The sequence below is a fragment of the Camellia sinensis genome, chromosome 15, assembly GCF_055761805.1.
Source record: "Camellia sinensis isolate YWXY chromosome 15, ASM5576180v1, whole genome shotgun sequence".
In the NCBI taxonomy this organism is placed as follows: domain Eukaryota; kingdom Viridiplantae; phylum Streptophyta; class Magnoliopsida; order Ericales; family Theaceae; genus Camellia; species Camellia sinensis.
The window spans coordinates 87,650,142-87,676,183 of NC_138975.1; the positions used below are offsets into that span (position 1 = coordinate 87,650,142).

At 37.3% G+C, this 26,042-nt stretch overlaps 2 protein-coding genes across 3 annotated transcripts; both read left to right on the top strand.

Moving 5' to 3' along the window:
• Positions 1–1,450: 1,450 nt before the first annotated feature.
• On the top strand, positions 1,451–4,075 carry LOC145813105 (uncharacterized). Its single transcript, XM_082908372.1, has 8 exons — positions 1,451–1,774; positions 2,097–2,232; positions 2,425–2,524; positions 2,604–2,734; positions 2,828–3,215; positions 3,264–3,535; positions 3,750–3,817; positions 3,911–4,075. The coding sequence occupies exons 1-8, from the start codon at positions 1,451–1,453 to the stop codon at positions 4,073–4,075; spliced, it is 1,584 nt and encodes a 527-aa protein (XP_082764498.1).
• Positions 4,076–7,952: 3,877 nt separating this feature from the next.
• On the top strand, positions 7,953–24,839 carry LOC114266042 (uncharacterized). 2 transcript variants are annotated; one of them, XM_028206932.2, is made up of 5 exons: positions 7,953–8,197; positions 8,536–8,621; positions 9,360–9,493; positions 22,964–23,413; positions 24,073–24,839. In XM_028206932.2, the coding sequence occupies exons 2-5, from the start codon at positions 8,595–8,597 to the stop codon at positions 24,470–24,472; spliced, it is 1,011 nt and encodes a 336-aa protein (XP_028062733.2). In that variant the 5' UTR covers positions 7,953–8,197; positions 8,536–8,594; the 3' UTR covers positions 24,473–24,839. The 2 variants fall into 2 exon arrangements, with proteins under 2 accessions (XP_028062733.2, XP_028062732.2); XM_028206931.2 differs by having other exon boundaries at positions 8,188–8,349.
• The last annotated feature ends 1,203 nt before the right edge of the window (positions 24,840–26,042 follow it).

Sequence of the window (26,042 nt, forward strand, 5' to 3'; positions counted from 1 at the left end):
CTTATTTATTGGGAAAAAATATATATTCTAGTCAAACTAACAAATTTATTCATATATTTTTAAATTTTTTTAGCCAGTTTGAAAATTAGTTTTTGTAATTTTTTTTAACTTCTTACAAAAAGATGTACACAAAAATAAATAAATATATAAATAAATAAAATGATTTGACAACTTATAGTGATTTTTTTACTAAAATCTTTGCTTTCAAAAAGGCCTTAAAAACTTGTTACAAATATAAGGTCTCGTTTGTCAATTACACATTTTAGCTAAAAAGAGAAAGTTACTATAAATTGTCACATCATTCTCTCTACTTTTCTGCATATCTATTCATAAAAAGTTAAAAAATTACTAATAATATGTTCCAAACGAAGCCTAAATCATGTTTGAAGTAAGCTAAATAAGTCAAGGATAGTTGACAGTAATTTATGCCAAAGAAATGGGAGCTTCTATTTACACACACCAAATCCACTCTATACACACACTTAATGATATTTATTTTTATTACAATTTTATCCCTAAGTGAAATTACTATTTTAGACATCATACCCAATTCAAATAAACAAACGTCTCAATGCACATCCAGACTTCACATCCATCTGTTGAAGCTCCAAGTTCGTAGCTGCTACTTCTTCCATTGAAGCTCCAAGTCCATTGAAGCTGTTGAAGCTATTGAAGCTCCAAGTCCATTCGTAGCTTTCCATTTTGATTAGTTTACACACTAACCTCATCCTCATTCATCATTGTTATGGAGGATTTCTCTTCTGAAAATTCAGATTTTCAAAAGCAAATAAATGTGTATGAGAAAGCTAGCCAAGGAAATGTGAGTTCTGCAATGTAAAAGTCTTGTTTTTTTTTCCAGCGTCGTTCAGATAACCAGAGTCGAATTATATCATTTTGTTTGGAAATCTACTATTGAAATAATTATTTAATTTCGGAAGTTGTTGTCCGAAATAAGTTAAATTTTACAACATTCAACTTCCGAAATTTTAAAAATAATTCGGACAACTACTTTCGAAAATTAGCATTTTGTTCAACACTGTACTTCCGAATGAAGTAATTTTTTTTCCCATTTTATATTCCAAATTTGTAAACTGCATACTAAATTTACAGTTTCGAATTGCAAATTAATCTTTATAATGCCATTAAAAATTTGTAATGTTATACAAAACATGTAGGAATATGTGTCAACTCAAGGAAGTCAGGTTTGCGCGAATAGTGTGTTGGATTACACTACTCGATTCACAATTGAACAGGTTCACTCTACGAAATTATAATGATTATGTTTCGAATTGCTCAACAAATGTAAATGTTTGATAATATTTATTTGACTTTGTAGGTATTCAAAAGTAAGGATGAATTGCTCAACTGGGTACGTGAAGTTGGAAAGAGAAATGGTTTGGTCATTGTAATCAAAATATCAGACTATGATGGAGGGAAAAAAAAACCCAGGATGAATCTTGCTTGTGAGAGGAGTGGCCAATATAGAGCGACAAAGAAGTTAAAACATGATGGCAACAATACATTAAGAATAACCGGTACGAAGAAGTGTGGTTGTCTTTTTGATATGAGGGCTCACAGGTTTACCACACATGATGAATGGACATTGACCGTAGTATGCGGATTGCATAACCATCCACCTGCGGAGCACCTTAAGGGACATTCATATGCAGGGAGGCTGTCAAAGGAAGAGAAAGCATTGTTAATGGATATGTCAAAGAGCATGGTTCGGCCAAAAGAAATCCTAGTAACCTTGAAACAGCTAGATGCCCTTAACGTAAGCACACTTAAAAACCATTTACAATGTACGCCATCGAAACAGGGTGGTACAGAGAGCTGGAAGATCATAGATGCAACACTTATTGGGTGACTTGGCCAAGTATAATTACATTGAGTGCCATCGATGTGAAGAGTCCACGACGACTGTGACAGACTTGTTTTGGACACATCCTACCAGTTTGGACTTATTTTGGCCTTTCCCACATATATTAATTATGGATTGCACATATAAAACCAACAGATATCGTCATCCTCTTCTTGAAATTATGAGAGTGACATCAACTGAAATAACTTTCTCTGTAGCTTTCGCATACTTACAGCATAAGAGGGCCGATAACTATGCGTGGGTGTTAGCTACATTGCGTGATGTCATGGATGGTTTTGTTTTGCCAGCGATTATTGTTACTGACAGAGAGCTAGCCTTAATGAATGCCATACAGAAGATATTCCCGAGTGGTAGACATTTATTATGTCATTGGTATATCAGTAAGAATGTATTGACCAAATGCAAGAAAATGTTTGAGACATAGCAGAAATGGGAAAAGTTCAACCATGAGTGGAACTCTTTAGTGTATTCATCTTATGAAATTCAATACGATGAGCGTCTTAAATCATTACTTAAGGAATTTAGTAGTTATCCTGATGCAGTCAACTACGTCATGGATACTTGGTTGGTTCCTTACAAGGAGAAATTTATGGCGGCATGGACAGACACGTGTATGCATTGTGGCAATGTTATAACCAACCGGTAAGATTACTTTTGTTCAATATGTTATTAATAAGTGCCATGTAGTTGATTTTAATTTGACTTACATTGAATTGAACAGGGCTGAGAGTGCACATGCAAAACTTAAAAGACAATTGGGTTCATGTCAAGTCTCATTTCAGGCATCATTTGAGAAAATACACAGTCTGCTTGAGTTGCAACACACTGATATCAAGGCTGCATTTGAGAAAAGTCTAACTGTTGTGCAACATCAATTTAAACCTTCTCAGTTCGGGGAGCTATGAGGTAATGTGTCTATCTCTGCATTAGAGTATTTGCTTGTAGAGAGTAAGAGAGCCAATTCCATTAGTATTGATGTTGAAGCTTGTGGATGCATCCTTCGCCACACTCCTGGTTTACCTTGTGCCCATGAGATTGCTGACTACATCAGACAAGATCGTCCTATACCACTTGCTACCATACACTCACAGTGGAGGCAACTTCATATCTCCATATGCAACAATGAAAAGGAAACAGAGGTGACTTGTCATGCAGAAGTAGAGTTGTTTGTGAAAAAGTTCAATGAAAGTGATAAAACCATGCGGTTGGAGCTTTTGAAGAAATTGAAAGAGATTGTATGTCCGGGAACCACTTTTCTTGTTGAGCCGGAGGTGAAGCCCAAAACACGTCCTCGGGATTATAAGAAGATCAATGTTTCTACCCGTCGTGAACCGTGTGCATTTGAGTTGGTATAATCTAGACGAGATTCCTTCTCATCTAGGGACACTCAAATCACTACATTAGTTTCTACTCTGGAAACCAAGAAGAAGCGACCTATTAAGGAAAAGGAGAAGGTGAATGTGAAGGGGAAGGTGTACATTACTAGAACAGTGATACCTGGTGCATATGTTGATGCTTTCCCTTCTGGGTTGAAACCATGCATTAAGTTTGTCAAGGATGTAGTTGCAGATGAGAATTGTGGTTTCAGGGCTATAGCTGCTTCAATTGGTCATACAGAAGATGATTGGGCTCAAGTTAGGCATGATCTTTTGGGTGAGCTGCACACACACAAAGAGGAATACATTACACTTTATGGGTCCTACGAAAGGTTTGAAGAATTGACACGCATATTGTCATACTTTGAAGACAGTCCTGGATGATTGGATGACTATGCCAGACATAGGGCATCTTGTTGCATCGTGCTATAATCTTGTGTTATATCACTTGTCATTACATCAATGTCTCACCTTTTTTCCTCTTAAAACAGTGCCAGTATCTCAACTTGATAGACGTGAGATTGCCACTGGGTTTGTCAACGGAAATCATTTCGTCCAGGTACAATAGAAACTTATCAATTTGTGCATGTACAAGAAGTTATGAGGTATGACCACTATCTCAATTGAAATTTGGTACATATTTTTTTTGTAGCCAGGCCATCCAGTTCCTCCTATAGCCACTAATTGGCGAAAATACCGTCACCCTTGCGCTATCGATTGGGATGATGCATATGTGCGCCGCATTCAATATTTCAAGGACATTATTCACAATACTGTAGCTACTCGAGAGACATTTGATGTTGTTGATGTCGCATGACACATGTATGCATTTGACAATGTTACAATTATGGAAGAAATTAATGGATGTGTTTTTGATGTTGATGTGTTCTGTGGCATGGATTGAATGTTATCGATCATTGTTACCATTCCATTCTAAAAACAAAATATCGTTTACAAAAACATCGACCATTGTTACCATTCCATTCTAATAATAAAATGTCATTTTCAATGTCATCAACCATTGTTGCCATTCCATTCTAATAAGAAAATATTAACCATTACAACAATGTCATCTTACAAAAAACACCACAACAAATTCATTAACAAACAAATAACATGTCATGAATCAACTGTATGCCTACGACTGTATGTCAATGTCGGAGATGAAAAGCGACCTCCAGTACAACTAGGTCCAGCTTCGTCAATGTGCTGACCTTTAAGGACATGCGCCATAGCCTTGATAGCCTGGTAAAGTCGATGAGGATGTTGAATCCCGTCCTCATAACTAGCCTGAATGATAGGATGTGTAATCCTTAGTGCATGTGCAATACGCTGCATTTGAAAAGAATATCACATTTTAGGGAACATATCAAGAAATAAAAAGTAAGTTACAAATGCATAAAAGAGGATAATATATTACATCGGCATGTTGGCTGAAAATCCTGATGGTCATGGACACGTGGTTCATCAATGTGTTCAATATATAGGTGCATGATATTCTTAAACCAATCCATGTAACTCAGTACACATTCCCAAGGCTGATGAACTGGTGTGCTCCTCCGCTGCTCAATAACACGTGGTTATCCCAAGCCTCCCAGATCCTATCCAAGTATCTATACATGACTGTATATCGTGCAGATATATTGCCTCGAGCACCATGACTGGGAGCTAGCAGTGCATCTAGGATGGTTTGAACCCTGCCAAACTGCCTCAGAACTCTATTTGGATGATAGGGTTCGACCACGTCTAAGCACTTTAAGTATCCATAGTAGAACGTAACCGGGTTACATAGATGCCGGTCTCTGTAACTGTGGTATGGATCCCAAATTTCCTGTAAACGTAAAGTGTTTTTGAATTAAAGTATATAAAGGGTAAGATAAATGGAAAGTGTTAAATTTATCTTAGGACGAGTAAACTTACATCAGTCGCTACCAAACTGTAAAGCTCCGCTCGAAAAGATTTCAAATGCTCAATGGAGGAACCCGTCTCTCTCCTAGATGCCCAATGGTACACGTGTGGCATGTTTTCATTGTAGCCCATGTTCTAGTGAGGTCGGAATGCTCGGAAGTGCTCATAAATCCACGCCTTCAAAAGAGTCATATAACCACCCATCTGCTTAACATCGGACCGGCTAGCATACCCCAACTGTCTGTATAAAAATGCTAATGCAGCAGCACCCCAGGCGTAAGTATGAATGGATCCCAAATCCATCAATAAGCTAAGGTAAACAACAGGAACCCTGCCGCCACTTTTGTCACTGAAGAGCGTACATCCTAACAGAAACAACAAATAAGCTCTAGTAGCGCACTGTATAGCCTCCTCTGGGTCTGAATCTATAACACCAGCAAACTGACTTCGCAACCACTCAAGCCTAACTGAATTCCCACCAGCAGTAGAAACCTTGTCATGTGCTACACGTTCAGTAATCCCCAAGCCAGAAACCAGTAGTGTAACTCCATGATGATCCGTCACATTTGGTACGTTGACTGATCTGCCTACAATGGGAAGGCTAAGAATAGTGCCAACATCATCCAAGGTAAAGGTCATCTCACCAACTGTCATATGAAATGTGTTCGTCTCAGGTTGCCATCTCTTAACAAAACTAGATATTAGAAGCTTGTTGACGAAACCGATAAGTGCAATGAGCTAACTGTGATAGCCCAGACTGCTCAATAATGGCTTTGAATCTACTGTTGTTGTCTACTGACCACAATGGCCATGCAAGGATCTTCGAAGAGTGATTATGACACTTTAGGGGCCCTCATTCCTATAACACAAATGATATCTCATTAGAAACTACTATACAACACACACACAAAAAAAAAATCATATACAAATGAATTTCACTTCTACTCAGGAATGTTTACCTCCCCGTGCTAAGTAGCTGCAGCGACATGACTATTGAAACTCCGCAGTATTGATGGATCAGTTGGTCCACCTGGAAAAGCATGAGTAAGGTCCTCTTCCTAGACAGTAGGAGAATCGGGTAAAGAGGCATCCTCTACAGCAATGCCAGGCATATTATCACCTTGAACTCATCTTTGGCTTCGGCTCCAACTTTGATTGGCACTGGGGATACCATATTCTACCGAAATTGGATCACGACCTCAACCATGACCTCGACCTCGACCTCGACCTCGACCTCGCCCATGCCCTCGTCCCCATTCATGGTCAACATCCAATTCACGACGTCGTCTATTTGAAGCAGTAGGTGGGACACGTTGTTGACATTAAGAATCCATATTATCTGCAAAAATTAATGTTTAATGACTATACAATTGTAAAAAGAATATACAAAAGAAGGGGGACAAAAAAAAAACAAACAAACAAACAAACAAACAAACTGTTCGGAAGTTGAAATCTGAAAGTATATATTATGCTCGAAAGTTGAAAACCGAAAAAAAAAAAATTCGAAAGTTAAATGTTGTCCGAATTAAAAATATTCGGAAGTTGACTGTCGAAATAATGAAAAAATTTCGAAAATCTACTGTTGAAATAAATGATTATTTTCGGATTTCTACTTCCGAACAACTTGTTTAATTTTGGAAAACCAATTCCGAACAACTTGTTTACACTCGGTGGGTTCGTTTCGAAAATGGTAAAAACAAAACTCTACATTACAAATTAAATAGGAATGAGGATTGAAAAGTAAACTAACCTAAATACGAATGAGGATCGAAAATGTGGTGGAATTCAATGCTTCAATGGGATGTCTTGATGGATGTGGCTTTGGGGATGAAAAATGTGTGAAGCACGGAGCTACGGGGAGCTACGGGGTAATGTGTGAAACAGGATAATGTGAGAGATGCAACTTCAATAGGTGTGTATTTGCACCGTTGGGAGAGCTAGGTTTGAGGGTCTGGTGTGTGTGTGTGTATGAGGGTAGATGTGGAATGAAACGTGTATGCAGTGAGTAAAATAATTAGGGATTAACTTTTTTAGTGTGTATAGTGGGAAGGATATGCAAAGAGTGAATATTGTGTGTGCAAATAGAAGCTCCCCAAAGAAATGAGCTTGTAAGCTACAAGACAAAAGAAAGATTAAAAACAATGGGTACTTGTCCACTCACCGATAAAGGGACTCATTCAAGACCAAGAAAGCTACTCTTTTGGATATTTCAAATGGATTGGCAACCATGAACCATGGGAGTTCCAGCCTCGGTCTCATTTCATCCATTCTCTCGTAGTTTCCCAAGGACAAGCGGACTCGATCAATAGTTATTACCCACGTATGTATCAACCAAGCCAAGATGGATTCGAGATGGATATGAAACGAATAGGCCCCATCCCTAAAGTGAGTTAACGCATTTATTGGTTCGACTGAAAATGATCAATAATGATTGGCAATAAAATGATTTGCAAAAGAAAAAAATAAAAATAGAAGAAAAAGTGTGAAAAAAAAAAGAGTGATAAAGAGGAAAATTAAAATGAGATTAACGACTATAAAATGAGAATACTGAAATTCTAAAAAATCTCATATAAAATGGAAAACACAAATAAAAGAAAGAAAGAAAAAAAAACCCTTAATAATTTGAAAAAAATTATAATTAGTATCTTTTTCACAAATATTTATAAATTAATGAAAAAAATTAATTATTAATGTTCATAATATTTTTAAAATTTAAAATTGTAATTTTTTCTTTTTTTCATTTTTTATTTTTTATTTTAATATGTATTTTTCCTAATTTAAATACCAAATGATTCCCCACCTCTCCAATTGGTCACGTACCATTTCTATGATGCCTCTGTCCTCCTCGCTCTCTCTCTCAATTCAATTCAAGTCTTGTGTACTTTTTTTTTTTGAATCATCTCTTTCATATTTATCTCCATTATATATATATATATATATATATACATTTATGTTAGCTCATATATATCATCATCATTATCTCTCTGTCTCCCTTCCCCTTTTTGCCAAGGAGTATAGATCAGAATCTCTTGTAAGCACCCCAACTCTCTCTCTCTCTCTCTTTCTCTACATATATGTATGTTGTATGTGTATATACATTTGTAGGATATTGGTATTTAGGGTTTTGGGAACGAAAGGAAGGCGCTTACTTAGTAGTTTGGGAAATGCTTTAACTTTATATTAGTACGAATTTTGCTATATTTGATTCAGTTGCGCCTGTAACTTTTGGTTTTGCTTGAATTTTGCCCTCTTTTACTCTGCATTCGTTTTATGGGTGGATTGCTGTGTTATGTTTTTTTTTTTTTTTTAATTTGAATTGTTGGGATTTTATGATGTGTTTTTATAGTGCTAAATTCATTGTGCTCGCAGTGTCAGGTGCGCTTTTTAAAATTTTTTGGGTAAATGATTGCTTGCTTGCAGTGGAGATAATGGCGTTGGTAACCCATCAGGTGCAGGTAAATAAAGCAGTGATCGCGATTTTTCGTTGTTTTTATTAGTCGGTGAAAAGCAGAAGTGTATGGAGATTATGCATCATGAATCCTTTATTTTATTCTGTTTTTATTTTATATATATATATATATATCATAAACATTTATCCTTCATTTGACATGTTGGCTTACGGATAATTATTTAGTAATTTCGGAGCATAGACACGTGGCATTCTATAATATTATGATTAGTGAAAAAGGTAGGTAAGTGAGGTATTGTGTTAGATGATTGAGGAACATGAGAAGGCATATTGAATGATGATTGGTTAGGAAGTATAGACACGTGGTGCTCTAGGAATATTGAATAATTTCCCCTTACTCTACTTGGAAATGCTTATCATTTAGGGGTACTTACGTGTAGGTCCTAATAAGTAGACTTATTGTTTAATAGGCCCTATGGAAAAAAATTATCATAAAAAATGTCATTAATTGTAAGTTTTAGTAACAATTTATAAAAATCATGACAAAAAAGTCACTAATTGTCAATTTTTAGCGACATATATAAAAAATTATCACACAAAAATTATATTTAACCATAGTTTTACTGAGATTTATTTTCAATAGGATTTGATGGGAATTAAGTCCAACTATTAGGACCTATTGGTAATTTACCCTATCATTTATCTAAGAATGGCTCTAAATATTAAATGACTACACAATTTAGAGCAATTTACTAATGTTTCTCAATTGACATTCAAATTTCAGGGTCCTTATGCAACATTTCCGTCGAGACATGTATCATGGAACAAAGGGATAGAGTTGAAACGATTTGTGCCAGCACTCCACGTGGTTGTAAAAACAGATAGGTTTGTCTCACTGAGGTGCGAGTCTTGTTTAAGGTGAGTAGTGTCTTTCATGTTTTTCTTGTTGCCATTGTTCTATTGGGGAGTACATTAATTTATATTCATCATGATTGATTTTGAGCCTCTTTGGTAATGATTCAAAACCTATATTATTGATTGAATTGGGAAAGTGATGGGGTTAGGGGCTAATGGTTCATGTTGGTCAACCCAAAATGAACCATGATGCTACAATTACATCATAAATGTGATAAAAAAAAATGAAAATGAAGAAATTGTTCAAAAATTCTTTCACTTCTCAACAAAAATCTAAAAATTAGTTATGTTATTTGAAATCCACAATTTTGTTTTCTTACTAATCAAAATATACCCCTTGTTACGGGGAAAATATATTTTTTTCCTTTCTTGTGTTGGCGTTGTGCATAAATAGTTTTGGTATTAAGTAATTTGTATGTAACATTATTGAAACCCAATGTTTGACTATAAAAAATAAGAAACTATAGTGGTCAAATAATCTCATTGTGGGTGAAGTGTGTGTAGAGGTAGTCGATTGTTGACCTCTAGGAAGATGGTGGTCACTTCAATGGCCTGAGATCATTGGAGAAGAGGAGGAGGCCACTAATGTTTGAGTGTGTATTCAAGTGTGAGTATGAGTGTCTAAGCATAGGACTTGTGTGTTGTGAATCTGTGTTGTGTTGGAGTTGTGGTTGTGACTGCCTACTGCATATATGATATGTTATATAGGCTCTCGGAGTATTAGAGCCCAATCAACCTACTTGACAGGTGGCTCGTTCTTCCCAACTCTGCCAGAAGTGATATAAGCCTTACTGTCATCTGGTTTGATGGCAGGCAAGAGAGCAACATATCATGGCAGACGAGAGAACAACGTATCATATATGCATTAGGTGGTGTAAGTGTAAGGTCACTATTGCCTCTTCTCCAAGCTTGATCAAGATGGAGTTGACTTAGAAAGAAGACTACTATCTTGACGATCCCATGACCTCAGTCACCAATCCAGGACTTAGTTGCAGGAATCGTGCAACCAGGTGACGAATCTCCGTAAGAAACGTGATTCCGCGTTTCTAAGAAAAAAATGTGTAAGAATCGCGTTTCTGTAGAGAGAGAAACGCGATCCTGTCCAAGATGGGATCGTTGGTGGCTATGAACAAAAACCCTAACTTGTTTGTCAACAAAGAGAGAGAGGAGAAAGAAGGTGAAGAACCTGAAGGTCGTCTCTGGGTATGTCCTGCTTCTTTGCTTCGTTTTTCTTCTCTCTCTCTGGTAGATCGTCTCTCTCTCTCGCTCTCGCAGATCGTCTCTCTGGCAGATCATCTCTCTCTCTATCTGGCAGATCGTCTTTCTCTCTCTCTCTCGCAGTTCGTCTCTCTCTCTCACTCTCGCAGATCGTCTCCTTGTTGATCGTCATCGTCTCCTCCTTCGTCTTTGCCTTCTCTCACTCGTGCTCTCTCTCTCTCTGGCCTTTTGTCTGTCACGATATATATGATTCTAAGTAATATATATATATAAGATAAAACATATATAAGTAATATATATATAAGATAAAACATATATAATCTTTATATAAATATATATTTTTTTAAAAAAAAAACATTAACACATTATTATTTAATATATATCATATATATACATATAAATATATAATAAAAAAACATTAATTAAAAAAATAAAAATATTAATATATATAATATTTATAATATATATAAATAAATAAAAACATTAACACATATAAATATAATATATATATATATATATATATGAGTATATATTATACATATTAATAAAAAAACACAAACAAATATATGTAAAATAAAATAAAAAAAATTAACAATAACACATTATTTAAAAAATATAATAAATAAAAAAATAATTAATGTGTATTAAAATAAAAATATTTATTAAAAAACTTCTAATGTGTATTAAAATATATATATATATATATATATATATTACCGCTTCCCGAGGCGCTCCCAATCTAAGAAACTTCTATCGGCTCACGCTTCTCCGCTCCCGCTCCCACCCCCGCTCCCGCTTCGTGCAACTAAGATCCAGGATCCTCTGATGATCCCAAGCGGTGATGCATGGGTCTTGCTCCCAGCCTAGGCAACCAAGTAGGTGAATGGGTTAGGAACCTATCTCAATGTTTAGAAGAACCAAGGGCTTGCTCTTATCAATCTAACTCCAATGTATGCAAGTAGGCCAAGGGCTTGATTATATTGTTATTTAGACTTTGCGAGGTATGAAGAACCATGGGCTTGCGGGAGTCATGGTGTTGCCTGTTGCAAGGTTGTTCATACTTGGGCTTATATGCGTACTCTTACTTAGGCTAAGCATGTAGTAAGGTTTTGCATGGTGCCTTGTCGGTCTGCCATGTAGGCGGGGTGTTAGTGACATGGCGCCTAAAGGGCTCACCATGTTATTGGGATGTGATACATATGCATGGTGCCTTGTCAGTTTGCCACGCAGGTAGGGCATTAATGATGTGGCACCAGTAGGGTTTGCCACGTATCGAGCGTGGTACAAATATCCACAATAATGCCCCTGTACAAATGCTCTTATGATCAGTGAGAGTATTTGTGCATGATTATGCTAAAAAGTTTGAAAATATCAGCTTATGCAAATAAGGTATTCAGATAAAGTCTAAAATTAGATTTTGGATATAATGGAGATTTTTAATTGCTAATGGAGAATTTACATTTCTAATTTCATCTGACCCGAGTTGGCCAGACAAAGATGTGGGCTTGTTCGGCAATGACCCGATTTCGCGGGATCTTCGCTACTTCACAGGAGATTTCGGCTTCATTCCACAAGTATTATATCTCATCCGTCACCCTTTCCATATCATTTGGAGGCGGGTTCGTGACCTTGGTATTGGGGTAGCCCATGATTTAGCTCATGAATTCGGCCTCGCTTCCTTCCTTTTTTTGTGTTTGTGAAGATGACAAGATGGAAGTGTCCAAAAGAGTATAGGTGCATGTAGTGCTGGAAGAGCTAGGGCGGGCGGCACCTTTAGTGTTGAAGAAGAGGATGGTGAGCAGAGGGTGCTTGGCAGAGCATTGCGGGGAGTGCTCCCTTCCTTCAAGTTGAGGCTTACAAAGTCCTCTACGTTCTATCCAAGTTCCAAATCTTCATTTAGGTTTTCTAAAAGGAGCTGGTGTAATGGAAACATAGTGGTCCAAATCCCTAGGTGTCAGTTTTTGCGAGAGGATGTTGATTTGGATCATTTCGAAATGTGGGATCAACACTTGCATTGCCTGGCAGGTGGATCCCTCAAGAGTGAAGCTGCCTCCTTGGTTTGGCAGGAACCAAGTGTAGGATGGTGGTATCGTGTGGAGGTCTGGGCTTGTTAACTCCTTACACCATCCTCTTATTTTGCCTCGAAGTTTTCTAGCACCTCTAGGACCATATACGGGGATGTTGGGTGCTAAACCCAAGGGGATTCGAAGAGCTGGCCTTGGAATTGCCATGGAGGCATAGCGAGCATTCTTTGGAAAAACTTGCACATTGGGCGGTGGTGAGTTGGATTGGAGCTCAAAGCTCTGGCTTTTGAAAGAGCTCTGGCATTTGGAGCTCTAGTGCTCATTGGCCGCCAAATGGTGTTCTTGTCCTCCGGAAGCCATTGCTTGAGAAAATAGTTTGTTGAAGTTAAGAGGAGAGTGTTAGCAATGGCTTGCTTTCTCTTGCGGCATTGCCCGTTGCCCCTTCTCTTGCTCGTTTTTTTCAACTGAGCAAATTGGCAAAGTCAAACTTGACTCGCCTCTTTGTAGAACGAGATTTGACTTAAATTAACCCATGGGTCGACTTCTTGAATCTCCTTTACATGCAACCCACTCCATCGAAGCAGTCCGCAGTCTTGCCTCACGAACGACTTTGCAAGCTTGTTCTTTTCCCTCGCTCAATCTCTCTTTTCCTTCCTTCATTGCTAGATATCCCCCCTCACTCAAGCACCGCTTCTCACCCCACTTCGCAGCTCCTCCCCTTGATCGAAACTCTACCCGCTCGCGGCATTTCCCTCGCCGCGATGCCTCTCCCCAACCACCCTTGCCTCGCCCCACTCTTTGCCTGGTGGCACTCACCCTTGCTTCGCCCAATCTCACTGTGCAAAACTTCCTTCGTACTTGATCAGCCCTTTCTGCCTCGACCCAACGCCTCTCCTTTTGCAATCCGGTTGCCTCACCAAACTATTGCCGCGACCCACTTTCCCTCGTGGCTGCCTACTTGTCTTGCCCCCCAACTTCTCCTGCCACTATGGACCTTGCTTGCCTCTAGGAATGGCAATGGGGGGCAATGGGGTGGATATTAATTCCCCATCCCCATTCCCCTATAATAAATTTTCCCCATTCCCCATTCCCCATTCCCCATGGGTACCACCCTCCCCATTTTTTAATGGGTATGGATTTTCCCCAACCCACTTTAATCCCCATTTTTATTTTTATATTTAATGTTAACAACCACTTTTTTTTTCTTTTTTTTTTTTTTTTTTAAAGGTTCACAACAAAAACTAAATATACCTTCAATCTTTTTTCTTTTTTTTTAAATATATTTAATGTTAACAAATTTTTTTTTTTTTATGTTTTTATTTTTTTTTTTTTTAAGGTTCACAACAAAAGTTAAATATACCTTCAATCTTTTTTCTTTCTTTTTTAATATATTTAATGTTAACAATTTTTATTTATTTATTTATTTATTTATTTATTTATTTTTTTTTTTAAGGTTCACAACAAAAGTTAAATATACCTTCAATCTTTTTTCTTTCTTTTTTAATATATTTAATGTTAACGATTTTTTATTTATTTTATTTTTTATTTAAGGTTCACAACAAAAGTTAAATATACCTTCAATCTTTTTTCTTTCTTTTTTAATATATTTAATGTTAACAACTTATTTTTTATTTTTTTAAGGTTCACAACAAAAGCTAAATATACATTCAATCTTATTTTATTTTATTTGGTTCAACAACAAAATCAAATACACATTAATTAATTAATTAAAAAGTTTGTTTTATAATAATCAAATATATAATTTTGAGAAAATCAAAAAGTTTGTTTGAAGAAAGTGTTATAAGACTCATATTAAATTGCATCAGGGCATAAACAAGGAATTGTTAGCCACGGACAATTTAGACATTAAACCATCTTTCTCTTAGCAAATTTGAACAATTCATTTTAATTTATCCAAAATCTAATTATACCTTTAACAAATCTGAACCACTCATTTTAAGATATCTATGCATTACCACACCCAATCCATCCTCCATCTTCTTCCTTTAGTCCCCATGAATTTTGTTGTTTGTTACTTTTAAAAAACAAAAAATGTTTTTTCAATTAAATTTTTACTAATTTCACAACACCATCACCACTATTCTCACTTTCACTGTCACACTACCATCACCATAGCCACTACCATCATCACTGCCGCCATCACCCCACCACTATGTAACAATTTCTACTTTCACCTTCGTTCCATCACCACCACCACCAAATATAAAAAAATATATTTTGAATTTTTTTTATAAAAAATATTTTTCAAGCATAACATTGGGAAACAAGCTGATTTCAGTTAAATCTGTTCATAACTAAGAAAAATTCTTTTAATTTAAAAAAAATTATTTAGTATGACTTTGTATCCCCTTTTTATTTTTCTAGCAAATAAATCTATGTACCCATCATTTCTAACCAATCACAACTCATGCTTGTTTTGATTCTCTACAATTTCCTTATTTTCAAATACATTCATATATATATATATATATATATGTTGTATAAATTGTGTGATAACATAAAACAAATAGATTCATACTCGTTAATTGAAATTTCAGAACAAGCAAACCATTCTGAAAATTACAATACACAACAAAATAAAATAACATAGAAAAGCAAACCAAAACCTACACTAGACAATGTCCTTAATTTTTTTTAAATAAATTTAAAAAATTCTAGATATGCATAAAATTTGACAAGAATAATGTGACAATGTTAATTAATGTGTATTTGATTTTATTGTTGAGCCAAATAAAATAAAATAAGATTGAATGTATAGCTTTGGTTGTGAATCTTAAAAAAAAAAAAAAAAAAAAAATGGTTGTGAACCTTAAAAAAAAAATTAAAAAAAAAGAAAAAAAAATTAAATATATATATTTAGCTTTGGTTGTGAATCTTAAAAAAAAAAAAATGGTTGTGAACCTTAAAAAAATTAAAAAAAGGAAAAAAACTAAATGTATATTTAGCTTTTGTTGTGAATCTTAAAAATTAAAAAAAAAATGGTTGTGAACCTTAAAAATAAAATAAAAAAAGATTGGAGGTATATTTAGCTTTGGTTGTGGATCTTAAAAAAAAAAAAAAAAAAAAAAAAAAAAAAAAAATTTGGTTGTGAACCTGAAAAAATAAATAAATAAAAAAAAGAAAAAAGATTGAATGTATATTTAGTTTTAGTTGTGAATCTTAAAAAAAAAAAAAAAAAAAAAAAAAAAAAAAAAAAAAAAAAAAACAAACATATGGGGAAATTAGTGGGTACCCATCCCCAACCCATCCCCTGTGGATATTTAAAGAATATCACCTACCCTACCCAATGGATAAGAAAAAGTGGGGAAAACCCATGTATTTGGGTTGGGTCTCCATGGATACCCACAGGGTAGGTTATCCATTGCCATCCCTACTTGCCTCGATGGAAAATGGCCCACACCCACAAATCAGCCTCGCGGTGGGCTTCCCTCCCTCGCCTAACTTTGTTCCTCACCCACAATCCTTCCTCGCACACCACTAGCAAGGAACAATGGCCAAACACAAGCAAACACAATAGCATCCCAAGGATTCAACACCTAGTCCATCCTAGCTGGATTTGATTGATTTTCATGGGTAAACAAAGAAAAATGAATGGGTTTTGTAATATGAGGCAGAAGAGTTTCTCCAAATACGATGAGCTTAGTACAAATAGAGAATTAGAGTGAGAAGAAACCAGCACAAGCATGGCCAAGGGACAGAGTGTTTTGAAACAGGGCAATACAAAAATTAAAATTATTCTGCATCAGAATATGAAATCTTACAGAAGACAGAAGAGTTAGGTTTGTGGGCACAATACAAAAAAAAAAAATCTTACATACCAGAGGGATTTTAAAATATAAAAAATAGGAAGAACTACAACCAGGTGGGAGAAGGGGAAAAAAATAATCCACACGTGGATGGGTGCAGGTGACACTTGCACCCTACAACCTTTCATTTGCACCCCCACCACAAGCACACTTGCACCCTTCATGTGTAGGTAATTTTTCCCCTTTCTCCCATTTGCTTGTAGTTCCCCCTAAAAAGTACAATTATTCTGCATTAGAATATGAAATTTTACAGAAGCTAGAAGACCCTACTTGATTCCTGAAAAAAGAAAAAAAACAAAAAAAGAAAAAAAAAAAGTAAAAAAGAGAGGATTCAAAATCCCAGCGGAATGGACACATTGAGGAAAGCCAGAAGCTAAGCCAGGAGCAATTTAAACACCAAGATAATGCCCGCCATATCTTGCGCCAGTTGATTGCACCAACTAGTTACGGACAACGCAATTCAAAACTTCACGAGAGAGAATCTCTCTGACTTGACAACTGGGCAAAGAACAACTTAACTAAGGGTTATGGCAGAGCTAACTATCACAAAAATGATGACCTCCTAAGAGAGGTAACAAAGCCGGTGAAGTTGAGCATTCCGATTGTAGAAATTGCTCGTTTCCAACTTATCTAGCAAACCTGCAAAAGCCATTGAATTCATCTCCTCATTCCCGATGCAAGTTTTTTGTAAGAAAGCAAAGCACCAATGCAAAACACACAGCAACCACAAACTCAAGTAAATTCTTACTCCATTGCTAATAGTCTCCTCTTAACTTCAACAAACTATTTTCTTAAATAATAGTTTCTGAAGGACAAGGACACTGAGATAACACCGTTTGGCGGCCAACGAGCAACAGAGCTCCAAATGCCAGAGCTTCAAACTCCAGAGCTTTGAGCTCCAATCCAACTCACCGTCGCCCAGTTTGTGAGTTTTTCTTAAGAATACTTGCCATGCCTCCATGGCAATTTCAAGGCCTGTTCTTCGAATCCCCTTTGGTCCAGCACCTAACATCTCTGTATATGGTCCTAGAGGTGCCTAAAAAATTTCGAGGCAAAATAAGAGGATGGTAGAAGGAGTTAACAACCTTGACCTCCACATGATACCACCATTCTACACTTGGTTCCTGCCAAACCAAGAATGTAGCTTTACTCTTGAGGGATTCAAATCAACATTCTCTTGCAAAGACCGACACCCAGGGATTTGGACTACCACGTTTCCATCATACCAGCTCCTTTTAGAAAACCCAAATGAAGATTTGGGACTTGGATGGGACATAGAAGACTTTGCAAGCCTCAACTTGGAGGAAGGAAGAGTTCCCTGCAATGCTCCGTCAAGCACTCTCCACAACACTTCGCTCACCATCCTCTTTTTCAACACTGAAGGTGCCGCCCACCTTAGACTTCCTCTAGCGCTCCATGCACCTACACTCTTTCGAACGCTTCCATCCTGTCATAAAAAAAAAAAAAAAAAAAAAAAAAAAAAAGCGAGGCCTAGTTCACGAGTCAAATCATATGTTATCCCAATACCAAGGCCATGGACCCACCTCCTAGCGGCATGGAAAGGGTGATGGGTGGGATATGGTGCCTGTGGAATGAAGTCGAAATCTCCTATAAAATGGTAGAGATCTCACAAAATCGAGTCATTGCCCAACAGGCCCATATCTTCGTCCGACTAGCTTGGGTCGGATGAAATTAGAAATGTAAATTCTCCACGAGCAATTAAAAATTTCCATTGTATCCAAAATCTAATTTTGGACTCTATATGAATACGTTATTTGCATGAGCTAATATTTTCAAAATTTTAGCATAATCATGCATAAATATTCTCATAAGAGCATTTGTAGAGGGGCATTACTGTGGGTATTTGTATTACGCTCGATACATGATAAGCCTTACGGGTTCTAGACACATCATTAATGCTCCGCTTGCATGGCAAATCGATAAGGCACCACGTAGATGTATCACATGCCCAATACATGGTGATCCCTTCGGGCGCTATGTTACCAACACCCTGCCTGTATGGCAGATTGATAAGGTATCATGCAAAACCTTAATACATGCTTACCCTAAGCGAGAGTATGCACATAAGCCCAAGTGTGAAGAGGCTTTTAACAAGCAGCACCATGACTCCCACAAGTCCATGGCTCTTCATACCTCGTTCCAAGCCCAAACAACAATATAATCAAGCCCTTGGCCTACTTACATACATTAGACTTTGATTGATAAGAGTGAGCCCTTGGTTCTCCTAAACATTGGGATAGGCTCTTGGCCCATTCACCTATTTGATTGCCTAGGTTAGAAGCAGGACCCATGCATCACCGCTTGGCATCATCAGAGGATCCTGGACTATCGGTTGAGGTCATGGGATTGTCAAGATGGTTGTTTTCTTGCTAAGTCCATCTTGATTAGGCTTGGAGAAGAGACAATATCGACCTTACACTCACACCACGTGATGTATATATGATATGTAGCTCTCCCGCCTGCCATCAAACCACAAATGGTAGTAGGGCTTATATCACTTCTGGCAGAGTTTGGAAGAACGAGCCACCTGTCCAACAAGTTGCTTGTGCTCCAATATACCGGGAGGCTATATAATTATAATAACCCACATTTTTGCCTTAGTCATGTTCATGAGCATTTGCATGATTTTCTCTTGTTAAGCTTGCATTTGTAGACTTTGACTTGTTTTGCCTAAGTAAAGGTCCCTGTCTTGTTTTGTGCTTATGTGATTTGCCTAAGTGTTGATTGCATGCTTTGTTCCTTCCTTGCTGTCTCAAGCCTAGGTCATGCCAAGCCTAGGTCATGTTAAGCCTAGGTCATGCCAAGCCTAGGTCATGTTAAGCCGAGGTCATGCCAAGCCGAGGTCATGCCAAGCCTAGGTCATGCCAAGCCTAAGTCATCTTAAGCGTAGGTCACACCTTTGAGCCTTTTACACCTAGGACCATCTTGGAACCACTTTGGTTGACCTCCACCTTCACCCTGGCATACTGGCCGAGATGTCATCATCTAGGTCGAGGTGTGCATCACCTAGGCCGAGATGTGTATCATCTAGGCCGAGATGTTATCATCTAGGCGTCCTAGATCTTTGATCCTTGCACCTAGTGATCTTGTTCCGGGACTGGAATGACCTAGACCGAGGTGTGGCACATCTAGGCCGAGGTGTGGCACAGCTTGGCCAAGTGTTATCCTTTCTAGCCGAGATCATTGAAACGTTCTTGTCGAAGCTTATGTCCTAACCCGAGATCATTATCTGCCGGAGTGCCCATGTCACCTTACTTGTTGTATACACTTTGTCATACTCTTGTCTTGTCATTCTATCACCTTTTGAGGAGAGCCAACCAGTCGTTGCCACGTGTCCCAGCAGAGGGTTAAGTCAGCCAACAGAGAGAGAAAACATATCATTTGTCATATCTTTGCCTTTATAGAGAGAGAAGCTCTAGGAAGAGGGAGAGAAGTTCTTAGAGAGAGAACTAGATTTCCAAGCTTGATCTTCACACCTTGAACCGTTAGATCCGTGTTTTGAAGTTAGATTCTTGATCTACTCTTGTTATTCTTTATGTTGATCCGATCACATTGCATGATCTAGCATGATTCATGAGCCATGTATTGATTTAAAACTTGTTTTAGAAAGAGAAAATGATGTTCTTGTGTTCTTGAAATAAAACCATGTTTTGATTCGAAAGTTTGTATCAAGATCCATATTTTTGTGTTTGTTTTCATGAAATCTCCAAGTATGGGTATCCAGGTCCATGTTTTCAAACTCATCTCATGAAATCTCAGATTTTGAATAAAGAAGTTATGATTTTAGCATTCATGTTTTTCATGTTCTTGTCCTTCATGTTCTTCATGTTCTTCAAGAGAGAAACCCAGATTTCCAGACTTCACTATTTCCCTAGGTGTGGTCACCGAGACCACTCTTGCCTAGATTTCACACCTAGGCCAAGCATCGTATCTCACCTTGGCCTATCTTGCAAGATCACTTGCACCATTAGTCTATCTTGCATGCACACCTAGGCTAACCACTACACACCTAGGCCGACCATGGTACACCCTTGCTGGCACCTTGTAACACCTCGGCAGGCAGCTGCACGCCGAAGCCTAGGTAACCACACCTCGGCTAAGAGGTGTGAGACCTCGGCCAAGACCTCCCGGGTTCACCCAGCTAGGTCATATTTGCCTAGATCATTTCTGTGCATCCATTCCAAGACCTGGTTGGTACCCAACATGTTTTCCCTAGATGAAAAATAGTGAGTTAACTCCCAACATGTTTTACTTTGTCTTAACTTGGTTTTGGAAAGAATGCCGGGATCATTTTCATTCATGTAAAGCTTGTTTTGAGAATGCATTGCATAGCCATCTTTGAGCATTCCTTCTTGTCTTCTTGAAGTGCATTCAGTAGACTTTATTATGTATTTGTAGGTCTTGGATCCTTGCCTTAATCCCTACACCCGAAGAGCTATGTGAGTGGTATTTTTAACAAAGCTATGTTGTAAAGTTTTGATAAAGCTTTGCTTCGTTTTGGAAAAGTATTTGATCAAGCATGAATGATTATCTCTAATTTTTGTATCAAGTATTATCTTGTTTTGATGACATTCTTGGAAAGTCAGCCCATGTAGCACCTTGTTTGAGAGATCTCTGCCATCGACGATCTTGTACGGATGGCCCCACCGACGGCCTTGTGCGGGTGGATTTGTCTAATCGATTCCGGGTCGATTATTCCCTTGTTTTGTCCGGAATGTCATCCCCCATGTATTATGTAGATGTTATTAAACATCTCAAGAACATTTGAAAGATTTGATTGAAGAACTTGATTCATCCCATGTTTTGTTACAAGCTACGATATGTATTGTTTTGATAAAGATCTCGGATATCATTCATTCAAACCTTTATTAATTATATCATTCAATGAGTATCCAAGCTCACCCTCCCCTTTATATATATGTAGGTGACGAGCAAGAAGGCGGTGACGCCTAGATGTTATGTGCATGTTGTTTTGGATTCATTTTGCTAGCCTCTTGAAGATTATGTTTCTTAGTTTCAATTCATTTCTTTTGTATATGTCGGCTTGAGAAGCCTTTTGATCAAGATGTGATATGTACTTTATTTTATTTGTATCCAAGTTGTAAACCATGTTAAAATGTATGTCATTTCATTTGATCTATACACAGCTCTAATGGACTACTTAGATTTAAATTTATTGCTTCCGCACATGTAGGCCTCATATATATATACTCTGATTGTGTGAATCCTTGTAAGTTGGCCTTTGGTAATCTCGGATTACTGGTCATCACGGCACCATTCTACTAGGGGTGGAGTGGGGTCGTGACAATAACATATCATATATGCAGTAGGCAGGTACAATCACAACTCCAACACTACAACACAGATTCACAACACACAAGTCCTACACTTAGACACTCATACTCACACTTGAATACACTTAAACATTAGTGTTCAAGGTCCATCACTGCCAATCTCTCCCTCTCCAATTTTGCCTTGGCCTCCTCCTCACCACCTCTGGTGATCTCAAATCATTGAAGCGCCCGCCATCTTTCCAGAGGTCAACGACCGACTACTTTTGCACACACTTCACCCACACTCATCAGTTGCAAACTTGCAAAGGAATAAGTTTAGGAAAACTTTTAAGAGTTACTTTCGCCCCGTGTTGCTTTTATTAAAATACTTTTACTTAGAGAAAAAAGATAAAGGAACATTTGAAAAAAGAGATATTTCAAAATAATCACTGGTTGTATAAGGGTGGGCATATGTTGGAATCATTTATTAAATTTGCAGTTTTACTCTTGCATATTTCATTTATGCTTACTCTTAATGATTGAAGCCAAATCTAATCTTTAGAATAGTAAATGCATATTGGCCAAATATACTACGAACTGTAACCAAACCAAGTAAACTTTGCTGTAGTAGTACTGACCTGCAATCAGTTTGTGACTTTACATTGGCTTCTTGATACTGATAAATTTTAGTTTTGTATACTCTAAACCATGTGACATTATTTAGGGAATATTTCTGTGGTGGATGGGACAATTTTATTTGTGTCCTGAATTTAAGACATTTGTTTTTGTCACTGGGTGTATTCCATATGAAGTGGTTATTTTTAGGATTTTCAGAGGACATTGCTTATGATATTTGCTGATAACAGCATTTTTTTAATAAACGAATTCATTTACTTTTTGAGTCACTTGATTTTTGTGTCTTCATGACTCATTCAAACGTTGTGGTGCTTTCTAGTGTTGTGGAGGACTGATTGGACCCATTCTTATTTCATGGGACATTCAATTGTTTCTTGAGTATCGTCAGATGAAAAGTTGTACATTTCAGTGGTCATGAAAGTTCTTTCTTTATGTTCTTATATCTTGAACAAATTAGTTAATTTGTTTCCACAGAGTTGGAGCTACTCTTCTCCATGGACCAAAGGCAAAATCTTTGAGAATTTCATTGTTTAAAGGCCGTGCCCAAAATGATGAATCAGGAAGCAGAGTAAGTGGATGGAAGTCTGCCAAGAATTCTGTCAAGCTTTCTTATGTACAAGGGAGTGAAGAAACCTTCACAGAATCTCAAGAGTTGCAGGATGCTCCGCTTTCCTATGCTTCTGAAGCAGATGAGACAATAGCAGGATCTGTGGCTATACAAAAGTTATTCAAGAATTGGCTGACACTATTGTGCACACAACCCTCAAATCAAGTAGTGGATGAAACTTTGGATGGACCAGACTCGGGGAAAATTTCAGTTATGCGGAATGGGGTGCAAAAGAAAGAAAGAGGTGAGATTCTAAAGGCAGTTTGGTGCTATTTTTGGGGTCTAGATGCGACAGTAAAGATACCATTATTAATATTGTAAGTATAACAGTTTAAATCTCTCTTTCTCTCTCTCTCTCCATTTTTTTTTTTTTTGAAGTTCAAGATATTGTTCATCTTTGTTGTTGTTGGGAAGACTTTCTTGTTACAAAGCTTGAAAGAAAAACAGAGATCAAACCCCATTTCCCACTGTTTGACTGAATGTTTGTCTGTTATTTGCTTGAGTCAAGCTTTTCTGATACTCTTCTGACCAGAATGGCCCCACCTTCTATTTTCTGAATGTTTGGGAATAAGAGATAATGTATTACTAGTTTGAGAGAGAACAAATTACTCCTACCTATTGATAACCTAGTGGAACACACCATTAGTTTTACTCAGTGGAATGTTGATTCTACTTTAACTGCTTGTTGCAATCAAATCTGTGTCCTGTTAATTTAACACAATTTTGGATATTTTTAAATTACTAGTTTTTTAAGGAAAGCAGGTTTACCAAAAATACATTTCCATTTTAATCTGAGTTTTGTGGATTGTCAACAATCCTCACATCGCAATTTTTTAAAGTCAGAGGTCCTACCATGTCATTGTTTGCATTGTTATTAACATATGCTATATTATCTTTCTTGAATGTGATGATATACACACCACACGTTCACGCGACATAGTTTTTTAGCTTCTGATTGTTGTGCCTATATTTGCAGCATCCCTTTGTACCTGGCAGTTAATGTTGCTTATGGAGCTGAAGTTTCGAAGGAGTTGACCCCTTTGTGGGTTTGTGGGCCATTGGTTGTTGCTCTCTATATTAAGATACTTCATGGCTTATGTGCGCTCTATGTTTTCAGCTTCAAGCAGACAGTTAAACTAGTAAACAACTTACCCACCTACTATGCAGTGGCATATAATTACATTGGTCATGGAATATACAATCATTTATGGAAACATGTGGTGGTAATTAAAAACTTAGACTACAAAGAGTTGTCGAAAACAAAGAGAAAAGATTTGGAACTGTGGGCGGCTGAAAAGTACCTGGATTTTGTGGAATCAATATGGCCTTATTATTGCAGAACAATCAGGTTCCTAAAGCGGGCAAATCTTATCTAGTTTTTGGGATTACAATTTCAGGATGTTTGTGAGAGCAGAAGGAATGGAGATTTGATGTTTTTTTGTTGTTGATATTTTCAGGGTAGAAATTGAGACAGCTTGAAAACCCCATTTTGGAATATGGGGTTCTTCTCATTCTCTTTGTGTAGCTTTAGGGGAGATTCCATCAATTGAGCAGGTTGAATTGTATAATTTTTTTAATGCATTGTGTTTTTTTATCATCAAGGGAGTCCCAAATGTTTCTGCATTTGCTTGGTGCTGTTCCAGAATGGGATGAGAATATTTCTTGCAGTACGGTCAAGTCACTGAATGGGTGTTCTTTTATTTATATTATTGTTATTAATTTTTATCGATTAATTTTATTTAATTTTAGTTTATCTTCTCAGATCACCTTGCCCTCTCTCATTTCTCCTGTATTTTCAATCTTTATTGTTAAGGTTGAGTGTTATGTCCAAAGAAAGAGCCACCACCAAATCAGCCACAAAGGACCTTGTGTTGATTAGCCAGCCTAGGATTTTCTCAGCAAGTTGTGCCATTTTTTGCTTTCCCAATGTATCAGCATAAACCATACAGAAATAAATGTCTATGTTTTCAGCTTTTTGTGTGTCTACTCCCATCCCGCCGTATATATGCATTCCATATGATGTGTTGTTTGGCATCTCTTTTGTTTGAAAGTGAAAAACCTGAATGATGGATGATAATTGAGACTTGAGAGTGAGTTGGCTCATCCACGGGGAAAAACGAGGAGAAAGAGAATAAAAGGTTACTTAAAGTTGACAGACAAAAGATTGTGTTTTTTTTTTTTATTAAAAAAAATAAAATATATTTTGTTTGGATAAATAAACGAGAAAAGAGATTGGGTTCTCTCATGTTTTGTTTTGTTAAATTTGGTATGGTGTGGTGATGGTATTGACCAAGAGCTGCTGTGTCGCCACCAATCCTCCTCCAAAGAGTTGCTTAAAATGAGTGCTCTAGGCCCTTTTTAGGCATGCGCTTCTGATTAGAAGGGTGGTTTACATGATCCGCTTGAAACTCAAGATGCCCTATTTTCTTATAGGAAATTGCCCATTTAATCAATCTTGAAATTGAGGTGCTAGCCGGAGATGACCCTCTTTGAAGATCTGGCCTCGCGTGGACTGCAGTATTGAACTAATTCTAATCCTTGAGCTGATTGGAATCCTTGAATTCGACCAAGAAGAGGTATCATGTACAGTTCAGACGATCTTGAAGAGGATCAGACAAGAAATGAGATTCTAAAAAAAGAAATGAGTAAGGAGTTGCAGCTAAGGAATCCCTGCCAATTCCTCCTTGCAACGGGCAGCTTTTGAAGTGCATTTCTCAGCCTAGGATGATCAAGGTGCATAGCCTTTTGAGATGGGCATTCTCATCCAGGAAAAAAAGAAACTAATCACTCCGCTCTTTTCCAATGCAGATGAAGACCAGAAGATGGTCTCTTTCATCTGGCTAGTATTGGACTGCTTTCAAGTCAAGGCTTGGCTAAACTGAGCTTTCACATAGAAATCCAGCTTCTATTGAACTAGCTTCCTCTCAACTGGGGAAGTTTATATAA